This window comes from Trichosporon asahii (assembly GCF_000293215.1).
Source record: "Trichosporon asahii var. asahii CBS 2479 unplaced genomic scaffold scaffold00050, whole genome shotgun sequence".
In the NCBI taxonomy this organism is placed as follows: domain Eukaryota; kingdom Fungi; phylum Basidiomycota; class Tremellomycetes; order Trichosporonales; family Trichosporonaceae; genus Trichosporon; species Trichosporon asahii.
The window spans coordinates 2,160,975-2,178,641 of record NW_014040874.1 but is presented as its reverse complement, the minus strand read 5'-3'; the positions used below and the strand labels follow the sequence as shown (position 1 = coordinate 2,178,641).

At 61.7% G+C, this 17,667-nt stretch overlaps 7 protein-coding genes across 7 annotated transcripts; 3 read left to right on the top strand and 4 right to left on the bottom strand.

Moving 5' to 3' along the window:
• Nucleotides 1–195: 195 nt before the first annotated feature.
• Nucleotides 196–850, top strand: A1Q1_02004 (uncharacterized protein; the record flags this gene model as incomplete). Its single annotated transcript, XM_014325012.1, has 2 exons — nt 196–527; nt 637–850. The coding sequence occupies 2 exons, from the start codon at nt 196–198 to the stop codon at nt 848–850; spliced, it is 546 nt and encodes a 181-aa protein (XP_014180487.1).
• A 208-nt stretch (nt 851–1,058) lies between these two features.
• A1Q1_02003 (uncharacterized protein) lies at nt 1,059–2,045 on the bottom strand (the record flags this gene model as incomplete). The annotated part of the gene is made up of 1 exon (XM_014325011.1): nt 1,059–2,045. One exon carries the CDS (start codon nt 2,043–2,045, stop codon nt 1,059–1,061), a length of 987 nt encoding a protein of 328 aa, XP_014180486.1.
• Nucleotides 2,046–2,851: 806 nt separating this feature from the next.
• Nucleotides 2,852–3,969, top strand: A1Q1_02002 (uncharacterized protein; the record flags this gene model as incomplete). The annotated part of the gene is made up of 2 exons (XM_014325010.1): nt 2,852–3,104; nt 3,416–3,969. 2 exons carry the CDS (start codon nt 2,852–2,854, stop codon nt 3,967–3,969), a joined length of 807 nt encoding a protein of 268 aa, XP_014180485.1.
• A 1,133-nt stretch (nt 3,970–5,102) lies between these two features.
• Nucleotides 5,103–6,496, top strand: A1Q1_02001 (uncharacterized protein; the record flags this gene model as incomplete). The annotated part of the gene is made up of 3 exons (XM_014325009.1): nt 5,103–5,177; nt 5,491–5,933; nt 6,100–6,496. The coding sequence occupies 3 exons, from the start codon at nt 5,103–5,105 to the stop codon at nt 6,494–6,496; spliced, it is 915 nt and encodes a 304-aa protein (XP_014180484.1).
• A 287-nt stretch (nt 6,497–6,783) lies between these two features.
• On the bottom strand, nt 6,784–9,307 carry A1Q1_02000 (uncharacterized protein; the record flags this gene model as incomplete). Its single annotated transcript, XM_014325008.1, has 4 exons — nt 6,784–7,621; nt 7,664–7,857; nt 8,035–8,629; nt 8,850–9,307. The coding sequence occupies 4 exons, from the start codon at nt 9,305–9,307 to the stop codon at nt 6,784–6,786; spliced, it is 2,085 nt and encodes a 694-aa protein (XP_014180483.1).
• A 1,180-nt stretch (nt 9,308–10,487) lies between these two features.
• On the bottom strand, nt 10,488–13,830 carry A1Q1_01999 (uncharacterized protein; the record flags this gene model as incomplete). The annotated part of the gene is made up of 3 exons (XM_014325007.1): nt 10,488–13,210; nt 13,275–13,578; nt 13,645–13,830. 3 exons carry the CDS (start codon nt 13,828–13,830, stop codon nt 10,488–10,490), a joined length of 3,213 nt encoding a protein of 1,070 aa, XP_014180482.1.
• Nucleotides 13,831–15,906: 2,076 nt separating this feature from the next.
• Nucleotides 15,907–17,416, bottom strand: A1Q1_01998 (uncharacterized protein; the record flags this gene model as incomplete). Its single annotated transcript, XM_014325006.1, has 5 exons — nt 15,907–16,075; nt 16,139–16,149; nt 16,216–16,658; nt 16,728–16,755; nt 16,820–17,416. 5 exons carry the CDS (start codon nt 17,414–17,416, stop codon nt 15,907–15,909), a joined length of 1,248 nt encoding a protein of 415 aa, XP_014180481.1.
• Nucleotides 17,417–17,667: the final 251 nt, after the last annotated feature.

The window sequence follows — 17,667 nt, the reverse complement described above, 5'->3', positions numbered from 1 at the left end:
GAGCTTCCAGGACCGGAACGAGGAAACACGCCCAGGCCGTGCCGCTTCGTGCGGCGCAGAGCGCCGAGAAGGTCCTGCCTGGCAGCGACCTCGATGCGACTGTGAGTAGTGTCGGGAGCGCAGCGAGCAAGAACTCTACCTCCAGTCACCGCTGTGATCGGTCCTTGACGCATTAGCTAACGCCAGATCGCAACGATGGTTGCCAAGTCGGTCGACTCACAGCCGAAGCAGCTCCGACACAAGCCATTCCACGCGCAGCTCGTGGCCCAGTCCCAGCCGTACTCAAAGTCGCACATGAAGCGCGAGAAGCGCAAGGCGAAGCAGCAGCTTGCTGGAGGAATGGGCTCTGTGGCTGCCGCCCTCGTGGACTTGGCTCCTGAGCTCGCGCCTGAGCCGGAGGTGGAGACGAAGACGCCAAAGGAGAAGCAGCAGGCGGCCGACGACGCCAAGCGACGAAAGGAGGAAGACGGCAAGATTGGGCAGGGCAGCAAGAGGACGATGCGCGAGAAGCAGAGGCGGAAACAGATGTGAGTGCAACCGAGGAGCGACCAAACGCACCACCCATGTCTCTTAGAGAGCTAGGTGGCGACACCCTAGATCACAGCTATCGACGTTGGAGTTGTAGCTAACAACCAGCTCCGCCGCGGCCGTCCGCATCCCCGCCGTGATGCAGCACCCCTCCTTCCGCGCGAACCCCTGGGCGACGATCCGCGAGCACGCGGGCAACACGCTCGCGGCCGCCGAGAGCGTGAAGGACATGGAGGAGCGGGCAAGGCAGAAGCGCACGCCCAAGGCGAACATTACGGTTGGCGGCGTCAAGAGCGCGGGTGGCATGGAGGGAATTGAGTAGGCGAGCACCGAGCGGAGTGAGGCAGCGAGCCTCTAGCTCCCGGTGTTGACGAGGGATGGAACCGGATAGAGCGATTGTAACATTATGCTAGACTGGGATTACAGGAATTCTCTACAGGTACGGACTGACTACAGACTCGGACTTCGATTACTCACACGATCTCACAACTCACCAACAGATGACAGCAATCGCACATAAACCGAGGAAGTCACTTCCAGAACTGCGGCACCCACTTCTTAGGTCGCACCTCCTCCAGCTCCCTGCCCTCGATCCAAGCGAGGTTCTCTGCACTCCACGGCCCCTCCGTGCCGAACAGGAAGGGCGAACGTGCCGGCCGGCCGACGAACAGCCTATGTGCTGGAAGGACGAAGTTCAGCTCGTCCGTCTGCTGCTTGAGCTTCTTGAGGACCGGGGTGGTAGGGAACGGGGAGGGGGTGGCGGCGGCATGTGGAGAGGTGAGCGGAGAGAGGGGTGGGGGCGAGGAGAGCGGAGACGGACTAGCCTCTCGCGTCTTGCGGAGCATCCTCTTCCCTCCCTTTACTCCCTTCACAGCCTTGGGCTTCGGGGTCTTGATCTTGGGCGGTGGCTTCGGTTTGCTCCTGGCCGCTGCCTGGGCCTTCGTCGTCACCTTCGGCTTAGGCGGGGCACGTGCCCTTCCCCTCCCCTTGCCCTCCGTACGGCGCCGCTTTCCCAACCTTTCGGTCTCCAGCTCTGGCTCAGGAGCACTGTCAGAATCAATGACGATCATCTCGGCGATGCCCGCTCGGACTGGTGGAGGCGTTGGGAGGCGACCCTGGACGACACGGTTCACGCCGTCAGGAGCGCCGAGGAAATGCCGGTCGGAGATCTCGACTTCCTGGGTCGCCGAGAAGCCTGCTTTAGTCCGAGCTGCCGGATGCCGCTCGGTCTTTTGCCGCTGGTCGTGTGCGCGACCACGCTGCCCATGTGACGACGCTGCTGGCTGTGAAGGCCCTGCTTCTGCGCTCTTCACCGGTGCTGCCGTTGCAGCAGTAGCAGTGCTGGGCTTGATACGACCCCTCCCGGCCGGTTTGGCCGCGGGTGCTCGGCGGGGCGGAGGCGGCTTGCACTTTGGCGGGACCGCGGGTCGCTTCCTCTTCTTCTTTGGAGGCTTTGCCCCATCATCGGGAACTTGTAGCGGTGCGAGCTCTTCGAGCCAGCTGAGATCGAGGTTCATTGTGGTCAGAGTGCATGATGGTCTGGTGGTGTTGTTCAGAGTCAGGTCTCTAGCCGTGGAGAACGCCCTATACACACAGGAGGACGTCCTCGACGTCCGTTGCATTGCCTTCGCATACCGCCGCCCCCTTCATTGCAAGCGCCCTCTGTGCGGTCAACGCTATCGCTGCCACCATGACATTGGTTGTGGGCGCATCAGCCTCGTCCCTATTTTTACCATCAGTCCTCGGAGCGTCATCCACTCCCTTGCGAGATATTTATCTTTCCTGGCGATTTGCAGCATGCTACAGCCGCACGCTGCCAAGCCCCACTGTGACACGGGGGTGCATTGATTCGGCTGCGGCTGCGGCATCCTGCGATTACGAGGAGAGCAGGAGTGAATGGATACTCGGGAATATCCCGAGCACGGTCGGCGACCATGATTAGCGAGTGAGGATTGTCGAATAAGCCGGGCCCGGAGCTGGGAGGGCCGCTCCAAAGGAGCTTTCCACCCCCACTCATCGGATCGGAGACTGCGCCCAGAGATAGGGACAAACCAACCGCGGGGCGAGCGGCCTGAGGGGATTGTGGGGATATCCAGAGGCCCAGCCAAGGTCACGTGTTTCGACCCGAGGGACCCGAGCTCGGTTCGCCTATGTCCGACTGGCGGTGTGGTGGACGGCGCCCGGCGCGTACTCTGCCGGTAGAGTTGGGGCCTGGCTTCGTTACTGGTGGGTGGGCACCTGGTGCTCGCGCCATTACCTTCACCACCTTTCTTGCACAATCTCACAACCACACACTCTACACTCCCTCAGCAACACTCCCACCATGTCCAAGACCGAGTCCCAGATCGAGAAGTTCCTCAGCAAGGCGTCGACCGTCCTCGCGACCCAGCAGGGCCTCGACGCCGGCCTCCACCTCATGGCCTACTCGAGCCCTCTCGTCGCCGCTGCCATGCTCAAGATTGTCCAGAAGCGCGCCCAGCACGGCGTCAAGAGCCCCACCCTCATCAACTCGGCCGCCGGTGTCGTTCGTGCCGGTACCGCCGTCGGCGAGGCGAGGACGATCATGCGTGCTTTCGGTGAGTAGAGCGGTCGATGGCCGTCAGGCCGGAACGTGGCCGGAGCACGGCAGGAGCCAGCTGGGACCGTGGAGTGCAAAAAGCACAGAAATGCCGAACACGGGATTCCTCTGGGTCGAACGTGCCCACTGCTTGCGCTGCTGCGTCGGACGGTATGCGTGCAGAGCGACGCATGCGATGCAGCTCGGAGAAGAGCGCAATGCATTGCTGCAAAAGTGGTGCGGCGGCGATGTCCACCGGGCCCCCGGCTGCGCCCAACCGGCTCCCTCGGCGCCACTCGAGCACATCTCATCGTACACAGCTAACCCCAGGTCTTGTGCCCATGATCGACTGGCTGCTGAAGCTGCACCCTCGTCCTCTTGACGCCCTGCTCTCGCTGATCCGCCGTCCCCTGCAGGCGCTCAACCTCGGCGACGCGCGCGTGTTCAGCACCTACCGCGTGCTCCTCCTCATCGTCTTCTACGTCGGCGAGCACCTCTCCTGGCTCGGCAACAAGGGCGTCCTCCCCCTTGCGCCCGAGACGATCGGCCGCGTCGCCACCATCTCGATCCGCTCCTGGGCGATCGACGTCTTCCTCACCGCCGTCAAGCTGCTCACGCAGTACTCGTCGCTCCGCGCGCGCAAGGCCGAGCTCAAGCGCCTCCGCGCCACCGGCGGCGGCGACAAGGAGAAGATTGCCGAGAAGGCCCAGGCCCTCCAGCAGGAGTACAAGACGTGGCAGACCCAGGCCGCCGTTACCTTTGGCTGGCTCCCGCTCACCTGGCAGTGGAGCTCGGGCGGCGCCCTCTGGACCAACCCCCTCATCACCTCTGTCATTGGCCTGTACGTCGGTTGCGCCAAGGTCAACGCGGCTTGGAACAAGTAAGCCGCTGCAGCAACCGACGGGGCCGAAGGCCCCGGAGGGTGCGGAGGTCGTGGAGGCAAAGACTCGTCGGTTAGCAACGGGACGCGGAGCGTCACGAGTCGCTCGGCCGGCGAGGCATTCCCCAGGCAGATTGAGGACGAAGGATAGAGGTAGGCGAAGAAGAGCAGACGAGCAAAAGAAGACGGGCGGCTCCAGCAGCCCGTGCTAGATACCCGCGAAGTTAAAGACGTTCCTTCCCATTCATTTTGTAGTGATCAGTTAGTAGTACGAGGAGCAGCAGCCGTGATTTTAGAAATCTTGGTGTATGCAGAAGTCGAGCGATAGTCGAGGACGAGTGCGAGCGCAGCGAGCGCGAGTGAGAGTGGGTGTGTGTGTTGAGGGGTAAGTGTGGGGAGCTTGCAGTGGAGCAGAGCACGTATCGTCCTTATGATGACGAGTTGCTCACTAGCGCTTGCCCCTCGTCGCTTTCCGTTATTGCATCGAGATCAAGTGTAGGTTCATCGCCCGGATATCGACAAGTCAGCCACGTACAATGAACCAGTAACAATCAGCCTGTTTCAGAAGATCGAGACGCACAGTCCTCACAGTCTCACAGTCCAGACTGGGGTCGTGCACGGTGAGGATGCACGCCCGCCACCGGCGTGTCTATGCATGCCGACCTTAATCTGCTCCTCAAAGCATCACCGGACCATCCTTCGAGCAAGCAGTATGTATGCGAACGCGGTGCAGTGACTCGGTGCATGAACAAGTACCTAGGTGCATTTCCAATGCCTCTGGTTGGGCGAGGCAGCAGAGATTCCCGGCCCGCCGGCATCCACCGGCCGGCACTCACTGCAGGCGGAATGCGGAGGCTGGCCAAACGCGGGGCTCAAACCTGTCACCATACAGGGTCAAGGGGGGCGCGGCTACCTTGCCGAAAGCCCAGCAGGGCCATTTTCCAAGCCTGGCGGCCTGGTTGGATATTTCTGATAACGACTTCCGACTCCGACACCGAGTCGCGCTTCTTTCGCTGATATACTTGATCCTCGCGCCCACCACTCCTCTTCTGCTCCTCTCATTTTCTACTTCGTCTCACTCGCCTCGTTTGGAAAACGGCTTCGCTTCGCTTAGCTCAGCTTCAGCTCGCTAGCACAATGGGCCTCACGCAGACCCAGAAGGACCTCGTTGGTGGAAGTGTCGGAGGAGTCGCGCAGGTGCTCGTTGGCCAGGTGAGTGTCCCCGACAGTCTGGCTGGATTAGATGGTGCGACGGTGTGCGAGGAGTGCCCATGGGGCCGCCGACGGCGACGTCGTCTCTGCGCGAGAAGAGGAGAGGGGCGGATGCACGTGCTCTGCGCGTGCTTATCTCTCCTCTCGCCCTCGTGATAACGAGCAGAGGACGAGCAGCGGTCCCAGCAATCCTCTACCGACCTCTCGCTACGGAGCCACCCTCTGCTTTAGTAGCGCATTCTCCGAGTTCCTCTGCCCATTTTCCGACGCTCCCATACTCCCATACTCCCCGAGAGCCCAGCTAACGACCCAGCCCTTCGACATTGTCAAGGTCCGCATCCAAACCAACCCCTCCGCGTACACCTCGCCGCTCGACTGTGCCTCTAAGATCCTGAAGGCCGACGGTCCCCTGGGATTCTACAAGGGCACGCTGACCCCCTTGTTGGGTATTGGCGCGTGTGTGTCCATCCAGTTCGGCGCACTCGAGTGGGCCAAGCGTCTCCTGTCCAACAATGGCGAGAAGACCCTGGGGCTTGGCGAACTCTATGCCGCGGGCGCCGTTGCCGGCGTCGCCAACACGGCCGTCGCGGGGCCCGTCGAGCATATCCGTATCCGCCTCCAGACGCAGCCGGCCGGTGCGGAGAAACTGTACAATGGCCCCCTCGACTGTGTTCGCAAGCTGTATGGACAGGGAGGTTTGCCGGGTGTCTTCAAGGGACAGGCGGCGACTATGCTCCGTGACGGTGTTGGATATGGGTGAGTCACTCGAGCTCAGAGCCGTCAGGCTCAGGCTCTGGGCAGCGCTGGATTGTGCTCCTCTGTCCTTCCCAGCCCCGACTGGCGGCAGTGGACAGCGTCAGCGCGCCCCGAGAAAGGTCTCCGGGCCTCCGCTCCGCTTCGGCCCTTCGCTAACGCGGCGCAGAATGTACTTCCTCGTGTACGAATACCTGGTCCAGTCGCACTGCGCGCGCAACAACTGTTCGCGCGAGGACATCTCGCCCCTCTGGGCGCTGACCTACGGCGCGACAGCGGGGTATGGGCTCTGGGGCTCCATCTACCCCGTGGACGTGGTCAAGTCCAAGATCCAGACCGACTCGCTGGACCCTTCCAAGCAAAAGTACAGGGGCATGCTCGACTGCGCGAGGCAGACGTGGCGCGCCCAGGGGGTTAAGGGCTTCACTGGCGGTCTGACGCCGACGCTCGTCAGGTCGCCCTTCGCCAATGGCGCTACTTTTGTTGCGTTCGAGCTCGCTATGCGCGCTATGGGAAGTCCGGAGAAGGGCGCGCCCGAGCATGAGCTCCCGGACCCCATCTACTAGACTGAAGGAGAGACGTAGCTTGCAATACCCATAGAACTCAGACCCAGACTCAGACTAAGACTCAGACTCGGACTCAACTCGGACCTAATTGTAATGAATCAGTATCATCGCATGGACACTCGCAGACGCAACGGATTATGCTAAAATGTACATGTGCTGCCGCTGCTACCGAAAGTGAAAGTGGAAAGTGGAAAGTGGGAAATTATGACAGGTATGAACATGGGATAACGGGTATTCCTTTGTGATTGAGAGAACCATAGAGCCATCATGAACCGAGTCGTACCGCCCTACTTGCCCACGCGCAGCTTGATCTTGGGCCCGCCGTTCGCGCTGTCCTTGCTCGGCGTCGCGTCCTTGGCGGCAGCAGCGCCCTTGGCCGCCTGCGCGCCGAGCGAGCCCTTCTTCCCCGCCGCTGCGCCGTTGCGCTTGACGGGCATCTGCCCCGGTTTGGCGGGAGGCGGCTGCGGGGCGAGCGGCGTGTATCCCTTGGACGGGGACCCGTCGACGTCGCTGGACGCCGGGCCGTTGAACTTGATGCCGAGGAGGAGCTCGGCGGCGTCGAGGTCCTGGCGCGTCGCGCGGCGCACGTTCTGGTACGCCTTCTTGACCTTGTGCTCCTTCATTGCTGGGGCCTCCATCGGGCCGCGCTTGCGCTTGCGCCGCGCCTCGAGCCGGTTCCAGAAGTCGAGCTGGATCACCTTCTCCGGCACGCGGTAGCGGCGGTTGTTGATGACCATGTCCTCGTGCGGGATCGCGCTCTTTGGCTCCTCCTCTGACTCGACGACTGTGATGTTGCCGTTGTTGTACTCGCCGGGCTTCTCGACGTCGACCGTCTCCAGACCGTGTCGCACGGTCCGGCGGCGAGGGAGAACGTGGTCCGCATGCGCGGGGCAGATCCACTTACGCGCGGCAGACGGCATGGACGCAAGCGGCGGGTCGAGGCAGTCCAGATGCCAGTGCAGCGGGCAAATGTCGCACGACACAATGTGTCGCCACTGCGCACCAGGCTCGCTCGCCGGCGTGCGCGAGGGCAGAGACGTGCCACCGCACTTGTAGCAGGCAACGGGACGATGCTTGCCGTCGCGCAAACGCAGCGGATCACGCTCCTCCATCATTCCCTTGCGGCTGGTAGTTAGCACCTATAAGCAGCAGTGAACCCACTCGTACTTGTTGCGCGCACTCTCGGTGTCGAGGTACTCGCCCTTGGCACCCGTGCCGACGCCGTTGAAGTACTGCCGGATCTCCTGCGGCAGACGGAACTGCTGCGGGTTGTCCTGGTCCAGCTTGGCTGCCATCGTCTTAAAGATGGTAGTGATCGGCTTGTCCTTGGCGCGAATGACGTCTACTCCCTTGGTCCCCGCCTGATTGTTAGCTCGGACCCCAGACGCGAAGCTAGAGGGCTCGTATGCGTCCGCCACAGGAGGGTGGGGCGGTGTGGATCGGCGTGCGAATCCTCAACCACACACGTCAACCGCCAGTCATACAGCGGAGACGCTCCCCCACCCAGGGCTCAGCATCCACAGCCCAGTCCCACTCACCCGGTCAGCCTTGCACTTGCGGCAGTACCACACCTCCTCCTTTGGCAGCTCGTCGATGCGGAGGGGCGGCTCGAGACACATAAAGTGGAAGCTGCGCGGGCACCCGTCGCAGCACAGGAAGCGACCAATGCCGCGGCACACGGAGCAAAAGTCCTGGTTGACAAAGTTCTCGGATGCGGGGGCCGCTTTGCCCTTACCCTTGCCGCTGTTGTTCTGCTGCTGCGTGCCCTTGTTCGCCACGCGGGCCGATCCCCCGACCCGCCTTCCTCTACCAGAAGCGCTTACGCCTGAGCGCTCCAGTCCGTCGCGGCCGCGCGAGGACGAAGGGGTCGTGTTGCGCTCGCGCTCGCGGAGGACGCGGCCGGCACTCGGGCCGACGATTGTCTGGACCTCGGCGGCGACTTCGTTCGAGGTCTTGTCGTTGAAGATGGATAGCGCATGGCCCGCTGGTGCGCCAGAGGCGGGCTGTGGCGTGTTGCGCGACGAGGGGACGGAGCTTCCATCACGACTGGCGGGCGTCGAGGTCGCACCAGGCGAGCTGTTGCGGGCGCTGACGCCGCGCCGGGGTCGGGTGCTCGGTGTCGGCGGCGCGGGCCTGGTAACGTAGTTAGCGTGTCTCCAGATGGAGGGCATGGATGATGGTGAAGAAGGAAAGAGTGCAAAGGGACAAGAATCTGGGTGATTGGCACATTGGCACAAAGCACGTTGCCACGCCCCTCTGGACGGCGAGGATGGGGGGGATGCACGCTCGCATCTGGTCCCCTTCGTTACATCCGGCGTCGCTACACATGTGGCACACCTGGGGATACACTCACTCTGAACGTCGCTTGCGCTTGCCAGCACTACTGGCAGGGGAGGATTGGCGGGCGCTGGCGGGGATGCGAAGAATGACACTCGGGGGAGGCTGGGTCACGTTGGGCGTCCCTGCACCGGGCGTGTCGGCCATGTTGCCGTCGGACAGCGGGTCCTCCTTGTACGAGACGGAGGCCGACGCGCGCGTGCTCGGGGTGTCGATGTCCATTGGGAACGAGGTGGGTGTGTCGGTGGAAACTTGTTGGTCAAGTTGGGACATTGGTGGCGGTTGGTTCTGGCGACTGAGGGAAGAGGGGGCAGAGCCGGGTGGCGGCGTGTCAAAAGCGGCCGTGGACTCGGCCAGGCGGTCGACCGTGGGACCGTTCGGGGTGCCGGCGAGACTGGCGGGGTCGGGCTTGATGTCGATCGGGGCGTGAGATGGAGTGAGCAGGGCAGACGGCAGTCGTTCGTCGTCAGGCATTCTCGTCGCGCCGATGAGTCACGCTAAAGAGGATGGGGGACGTGTGGGGCTTGATTGCACGATGGGCCTGTCGTGATGGTCGATGCCGCCCGAACAATAGCGAGCACGGGGGCTGCCTCGGGTGTGCGCTGCGTGCAGGTGGTCGTGGGAGGTGCGGGAGTGGGATGGAGGAGTGTCTCTGGATGGATATCGGGGATGGATGGATTAGGTGAGGGGGCGGCGTTGGGTGAGAGATGGACTCACAGATGGCCACTGCCACTACAGTTCGCTGGCCGCTGGCTGGCTGGCTGGCTGACTGGGGGGGCAGGGGTCATGGTGCCAAATGGTGCCAACCACAACCGCCGGCCGTACGGCGATTTCTCGTTTCGTGCGCGCCACTGTGGGCCCTCCCCAGTCCAGTCCCCAGCTGCATGCGTACAGCCGGCCCTCCCCTCTGCATGCTGGGTACTCCTAGGCTGCGTGCGTCCCAGGGCGCTCCATGCCGTAGTCGCGATCCAATTCTTGTGCAGAAGTACATGGAACATGGCTTTCCTCATCCCCGTGCCCCCCAATCACCCCTCATCGCCGCTACAGTCTAGCCACTGGCCACTGACCCCCGCCGCATGCTTGCCTGCGCACCAGCACACCACCTGCACTTGTCACATGACCTAGAACCTCATTGCATGTCCGTGCAAACTACGTAGATACAAAGACTTGGAAATGTGTGCCCCTCTTCGACCCACCTCTCCACGAGAAGAAGAGGCGGGAGATACGTGAGCCTCGCTCAACCAGCGCCCGGCCCTCGGGCGATCCCTCTCGGGTTCAAGCCTCTGGACCATACGGGCACTAGCTGGTTCATCTACCTCCCAATTAGCACGTTGATGGGCCACGGAGCACTGGGCCGCACAACGGAATAGGAGAGGTGTAGAGAAAAGAGAACTCCTCCATGCACAGATTTTTCTCGCTTTATCCCCCCCTTGCCTGGCGGCTACGAAGGGGCGAGCGCCCCTTGCTTCGCCCTGACCCAATCAACCGGCTATTCGGTCCCCCCACCTATCAACCCAGCTCAAGAGGCGATGCTGTCCAGTTCGTCTCCTGAACGCGGCTGCGAGGTAAAGGTTCACTTGCTGCTAGCTCTCAAGTACATGACAATGATTTGATAGATCCGTACTGCACATACATAAGCTTCTCTATGAAGGGATCACCAGGCTCTGTCTAAGTAGTCGGTACTGAATACGTCAAACACTTCGTTAACGACCGGAGCGCTCACGGCGGGGTCCGGGACAGATTGTCTGCTCGACGAAGACGGCGTGTGCTGCAGCGGGGGCGGCACAGGAACATTCGGCACGGGAGCAGGCTCAACCGCACCCGGCGCAACAGCGTCCCCGACCGCTTGCTGCCTCGCTTGCTGGTTCAGCAGGGCCTGCAGGATACGGTCAACATCGGTAGGGTTGAGCGGCTTTGACAAGTCGATGATGTCCGGGTTGGCAGGCATGCCCTGGTGCTGCTGTTGCTGCTGCTGCTGGTTGCCAGCGGCAACGGCCGCGACGGCAGACGCAAGGCTCTGCTGCGTGATCTGGGGCAGCTGCTGGCCGTGGCTGCCGCCCTGTGACGGCTGCATAATCTGCACATTGGGAGGATAGCCGGCGCCATAGTTGGGGTAGTAGATGTTCGCGTCCGGCTTGAAGTACGCCTGAGGGTTCTGGCTGGACGGATCCGAGGCATGAGAGGGCTGCGGGACCGGCATACCGCCGAGGGCGTTCGCCTGGTGGCTAGGACCGGCCGCTCCAGTGTTGAAATTGAAGTACAGGTTGCTCGCGTCGCCGGCGTTCGGAGCGGGCTGCTGCATCTGCTGTTGGTTGGCGCCGCCTTGTATATTGAACAAGTAGCCATAGTCGGGAACTTGCTGCTCTCCGTGCGTGTCCGGACGAGGGATCATACCCTGCTGTGCGAGAGCGCCAGCGATCATGGACTGGATGTCACCAATGGAATGCTGCTCCATGTTCGACCCGCGCGGGGACGGGTGACTAAACATCGTGATGTCCGTGGGCGAGGTCATGTGCGAGCTGCCGGTCGCTTCCGTCGATGTCGTCGGATGGGAAGACTCATGATCGGAGCTCTGGTGCTGCTGCGGCTGTTGCTGTTGCTGCTGGTCGCTTCCGTCATTCGCAGCAGGCAGTAACGAGTTTAAGTACGACATAAAGTCGACGTCAGACGCAGCTAAGGCGTTTGCGATCTCGTTCACGCCAACCGACATGCCGCCGGATGGGTCGTCACCGAGAGCGTCGTCAGTCGACGTAGCCGCAGGTGGGAGAGGTGAGACGTCATTGGGAGTTTGCAGGTTGGCAGGGCCAGTCGCCGGACTGCAGCAGCCCGACGACTGCGACGACGAGAACGATCCGCGGTGCACCGGGGAAGGCTGCCGGCTGCCTCCGGAACAGGATCTCGGTGGTGCGAGACGATCAGCACCGCCTTTGCCACACGATCCGGAAGAGGAAGGTTTGGGTAAGATCGGCCTGGGATGCAACGTTTGCGAGAGAGCCATCGGCGTCTTCGCGGCAGTCTTCGAACCCAAAGAGGTGGAACGCTGGACGGCTGCCCCTGAGCGATCGCCGATGGACGAGCGGCGGCCCTCAGCGACTTCCTTGGCACGCGAGACAGATGAGGTGCGGCGAATGTTGGTGTGACAGCCAGGCGCGGGTGACGGAATACGGTGGGAGAACGAACTTGACGCCGAAGCGTTTGACGGCGAGTTGGCGACAGAGGAAGTGACAGTCTCGGTGGCGCCACTTCCACAGCAGCCTCCGGATGGGGCTGAGCTGTCTCCCATGACAGTGTCACCATCGTCACCACAGTTGCAGCTCTCGCAGCATCCGCAACAGTCGCTCTCGCACTTGCACTCGCCAGGCTTGCACTGGCAGCGCCCGTTGCAGCACTCCAGAGGGCGCAACTGAACAATGCCGAATGCCTGAGCGGCATCCTCCGACATGTGGGCAGCCGAGGGAAGCACACCCGTATCGAGGGGGTTGAGATCGCGGCGAGTGGAGCGGGAAGGGTTGGGTGGAACATTGGCGGCAGCGATTTGGATGAGATGTTCGATCGAGGTAACACCAGAAGGAATCGACAGGTGGTTCGCACAGTCGAACCCACTCGTGCACTTGGAACCGCAGCCGTCGTGGTGGTGATGATCTCCATTCGGCGGCGAAGTTGACGATCGGTTGCCGTGCGTTGCGCAGTTAGCACACTCGCACCCGTCACCACAAGTACAGGCGCCGATAACGACATCTTCTGAGGTGGGGAAAGAGACAGGCTGATCGGTGTCCATCGCCATGGATTCGACCTTGACGCCGCCGTTCATCGCCGCCTTGTCGAACGAGGCGATGCCAGGAAGACCCAGGGCGGAACGAGGAATCTCAGACGCGACCGAGCCATCCTCCTTGAACACTGCGCCCAGGAAGGTGTTCATGTCAGACAGCGGGCGGATGCGAGGCGGAGGAGGTCGGACACCACCCCTGCTAGATTGCGACGAGATGGACTCGCTGCGCTGCTTGCCGGGACGGGGAGACGAGCTTCCGTTGGAATATGGCGAGTACAGGCGTACCTTGTGGACGTGGGGTGAGGTGTGGGCAGGGTGGTGCCTGTTGTCCGGGGAAGCCAGCGAGGCCGAGGTCATGGACAGGTTGACGAGGCGATTAAACCCAGAGGTCGGCGTCGTCGACCCCGAGCTGTTGCTTCCTCCGTCCGAACGGGTTGTCGCCTTGGCCTTGAACATCTCGATAAGACTGTCCGTGACCTGATTACTGTCTCCGTTGGGCGACTTGGTACGAGCATGTTCCTGGAGGAGGTCGCGGCCGCTGCGTTTGGGCGCACAGCAGCGGCACCTGCCCGTCGTCTGGCAGTTGCAGGGGTTAAGCAAGCTCGACACTGCAAGTGGCGATCAGTTTCTGTCCCAGACAACGCCGGTCTTGCGTAAGACTTTAGGACTCACGTTTGCGTTCTGCGGCCTGGTTTGTCTCTCCGCCCAAACCAGTCAAGGCCTCGGCGGCGGCGGCCATTTCGTGCACATCGCGCAGGCCGTTCGGGTACGTAGCGTGCGAGCCAGGCTGACCCTTCCTCGTCTCAACTATTTCTGGGTTCGGAGTCGAGCCGGGTGTGTCCTTGGCAGCCTGCTGCTGTGGCGGTTGTGACTTTTGCGGGACAGGGGGCGAACCTTTCGGTGCTGTCCCAGACGGACCCGCCTGCCCCGGCATGATGGTCGTTGGGGTTTGGTTCTTCAGCTCGCCGCACGCGCACTGAAGAGCGTCAGCACACACACGCCCAACCCCATTTCTCCAATCAGTCACCCCGTACCGACTTACCTTTGTGTGCACGCTGCCGCTGCTTTGACCACCCTTACGTTTCTCGCGACAGTACTGGCATTGCGTGGCCGGTCGACCCTTCTTCTTCACCTCGAACAGGGGCCTATCCGTGTGGGTGCACCCGGAAACGCGGTGCCCCTTGATACAAGTGGCGCATGCGAACTTCTTGTCGTTGATGAGGACCATGACGGGCAGTCGACCTCGGATCGGGCGCTGGGTGAGAAGAAGCGAGGAGGACCAGAGATTTGAGGATTGTGGTAGGGCTCAGACTCGGCTGAAAGTCGGGCAAGGACTGCTTCGGAAGCGCTGCTTTTTGCGAGTAGTCAGAGGGTTGAGGGGAAGGACAGGGGGCGGGGAGTAATTATCGATAAAACCGAGAGGGGATCTCGCGATACTCGGGTGGATGTGAGCGGGTGGCGGCTTGAGAGTAGAGTGTGTGTCTTGGGCTTGATGAGTCACTGAGGAATAGGTGTAGCGGGATAGGAGGGCTCGACGGTGACCCCGAGGGGGTCGTTGCCGGCCAAGAGTTGAATGTTACTGCCTTTGCAGCAAGCAAGGCATTTGATCTGGCCAGAGGCGGGAAGGTGGTGTGTGGGTGGGCGGTGGTGGTGAGGAGGTAAGAAGGGAGGTGGATGAGAATGGGTTGCCAGAGCCGAGGGGGGAGTGCGCCCCGTGTGTGGAGGTATGGTACAGGTACCGAGTAGAATGGTAGTGGTGTGGGTGTGTGGGTGGACTAAATTCGTCTCTTTCGACCTGATCGGTGGGCTGGCGGTCTGGCGGGCCACGGGGCTGCTATGGCTTTACTTTGTACCTGTCGAGGCGTATGCTGACGCTGGGACACAAATGCATGGCTGCATGGTTCATCGTGCTCGTGCTCGGTGGGCGACCGGCTGGCTGCAAAGCCTGAGGGTTGGGTAATCAGGTCAAAATGCTCTGCACAATCCTCGCGGCTGGTGCTGATGCAGTGGCCAAGTCGCCTTTACACCTAAGAGAGCCAGCCCAAAGTATGCATCCGAATCACTTTCCTGCAGGTACACCGGTACACCCGGCAGCCCGTCGACGGCTCCCATGGACTAAAAGTCCCCCTTGCACACCGCCGTGTGACAACGCTACCGACGAAGCTCGAAGCTCCCTCTAGCTCAGCGCACCCCGTGCATTCTGGTGCGCCTGGGGACGGAGATCTGATGCGTAGGGACACGGTGATCGATCAAACACTGCTCTCCCCTCCCCTCTCTGTTCCTTCCGCTGCGCTTCGCTAGGCCTTCTGCAGCATTGGAGACTTTGACTCCTGACCTCCTGCCTGCTAATTGTTTAACCGCGGGCCGCCGTGTGCAAACTCTCACACCGAGAGCCCCAGTACGTGCAGCGTGACGGCGTAGCGTCGTCTCGGATGAGCTCATCAGCGTGGACATCCATGAGTGCATTGTGCTGGGTTCATGCCAAGGACCGCTGCCATGCTGGCTGACTGTTACATCCGGCCTTCGCCTTACTTCTTCTTGTTCGCTTTCATCTGTTCAGCCTGTTTTACATGTTTGCGTGGATTCTGCGCCGTTCTGCGTGTGTTTTGCGCCGTTCCGTATTCTCCAACCCTGTGTACCCTGTCCCAGGTGTCTGCTCTGTTGCCGTTCAAATTCCTCTCCTCTCCTGTCGTACCCAATTCAGAGGGCCAGAGGGCAGACTCGGCGCCAGGCGGCAAGCTCTTCTGCCTCAGGCATCGGCACCTCAGGACGCCGCACGCAGCGGGTATCTCACCAACGCCGCCCGCCGCCCTCGAAAGCCCATGTACCTATGTGCGCGTGGCTCGTTGTCTCGCATACAGCGCGTCCGCGTCCGGAGGTCACGGGCTCGGCGGCGCCGCAGGACGCAAGACACCGTGGGTGGCCAGACTTTCGGAGCCAAGTAGCACTGACCCGGTCGTCCCTAATCCGTGCGGTGTCCGCGGCGTTCAAGCTTTCGCCCGCCGCCAGGCCCCCGTCGCATGCGTCGCACTGCACAAGCCAAGAATCCAGGTACCACCGGTACCAGCGGCGACACGGAGACATGAGACTTGGCACACCTGACATGCTGACATGCTGACATGCTGGCACACGGCACGGGGTTTCGGGTTCGGTTTTGCCAACGAGCTAATCCGTACTGCACTAAACTTTGTCGGTGGCACTTCATGTCAACTCCCGGTTCCCGTTCCTCGACTGCGGCCTGCGGTCGATGCTGGGTTGGGGCGCTTGTACGCTTGTACCACAGGATCAGAAGCACACCCGTACGTCAGCCAAAGCTTAGCACAGGATCCTCGATCCCTCGCTTGACTGATAGATTACGCGCCGAAGGCTTAAGATTGAGCACAGCTTGCACGGCTCCGATCGCGACTACCGTGATGGCAGCCGAGGGCGTCCGGTATGCTTTCTGACTGGTGCAAAGGCAGATCCGCACGTTCCTGTATGGCACAGAAATAGCACGCTTGCTACACCTTAGCGACACAACTGTCCGAGAGCCCTACCTGCTAGCGCGCTAACGATCCAGCAAGCACGTAATCATAGTCCCTCCAATACATGCCTATTAAACGATGATACGCACGCCATGGCCATGCATGTCGAGCCGCGTGCCTAGCCATCCGACGATGCGCGCAAAGTCCCACTCGCTCAACTTCTGCTTCCACTCCTCTCCAGACCCGGCAGAGCCGGCACCGGCACGTGCCCGCTCCTTCAGGTCGCGGCACGCGACGACGCTAGCCGTACTGAGCGCGTCAAGCAGAGAGCTGCTGACCTTGATGATCTTCGGCTTGCGCACAGGCGTGAAATCCTTCGGGTCCCGGTCCTGGTACAAGTCCTGCTCTGCGTGCTTGCCAGACCACCACTCTGACGTCGAGGCGGACAGCTCCTTACCCGCGTCTCCCTCCGGTACCAGGATACCAGAGTGGAGGAGAATGTCGAGGGGTAGGGGAAGAGGGGAGACATTGGCCAGCGCCGAGGCTGGGGGAAGCTTGATCGTGTCGCTGTTCGGGAACTGGAAGGCGAGGTCTTGCACGAGCCGCAATGGCCCGGCGGGAAGGACTGAATGTCAGCTAACACCGCAGCTTGCCAGCTCACCTTGTCCGGGCGGGTCGGGGTACGGGTCCTTCAGATTCGGGATCAGTGATGTCGCCTGCACGTCAGTTACCGGAAACCGACGTTCAACTCACGTTGTCACAGAACTCCTTTGCAAACGCATACCCGGCGTCAGATTGCCCCTCAGCCTTCTGCGAAGCCACCTGCGAAAGGTTCACCACCTCGTCACCGAGACAGGGGCCAGATAAGCTCGAGCCAATGGCGCGGAAGAGCGTAGCAAGTTCTCCAACGAGGTCGATCGCGGGCTGATACTTCTCCCCTACTCGAATCCCAGGCATGGACTCGTGATCACGCTCGTGGTGCGTCTCGATACCGAAGAACTCGGCGACCTGGGCCTCCCCGAGCTCGCCCGCCACCCATGCCTGCGCCGAAAGGAGGTTCTTCTTGTCCCACCCTTGATCGGACGCAAGGAACATGCCGAGGATACCGCGGAGGGCGGTCTCGCCGACATCCTGATTCTGCTCGGCAAAGTAGACGCGGTGTTTCGGCTGCGCAAAGGTGTTTGCCACCAGATGCAGGGCGGAGAGGAAGTTGATGTGATGCAGCTCGGTCGGGAACGCGAGCGGCAGGGATGTCGGGAGGTTGGTCGGCGGCGCCTTCTCCAGCGCCGATGCAGGCAGCGCTGCCAACAGCTTCTCGATCGCGGGTTCTGAGATCTGGACGGTCGCCATGGTTGATGTGACACAGGGAAGACACGACATATGGCCAGCTGAATTGCGATCACCATCGTCGTCGTTGGAAGCTCAACGATGACGCACTTGGCCGGTGGAGGTCCGAAATATCTACTTCCGCTTTTTGCGGCCACCAAAATCCTGGGCGTGCCAAGCACCGAGTCCGAAACGAGTCGCGTGCCGCCGGTCGGGTGTCGGGTGAACGAGGGAGAAGGTCATGATATTATGAGAAGTGCATGCAATGGGTGACT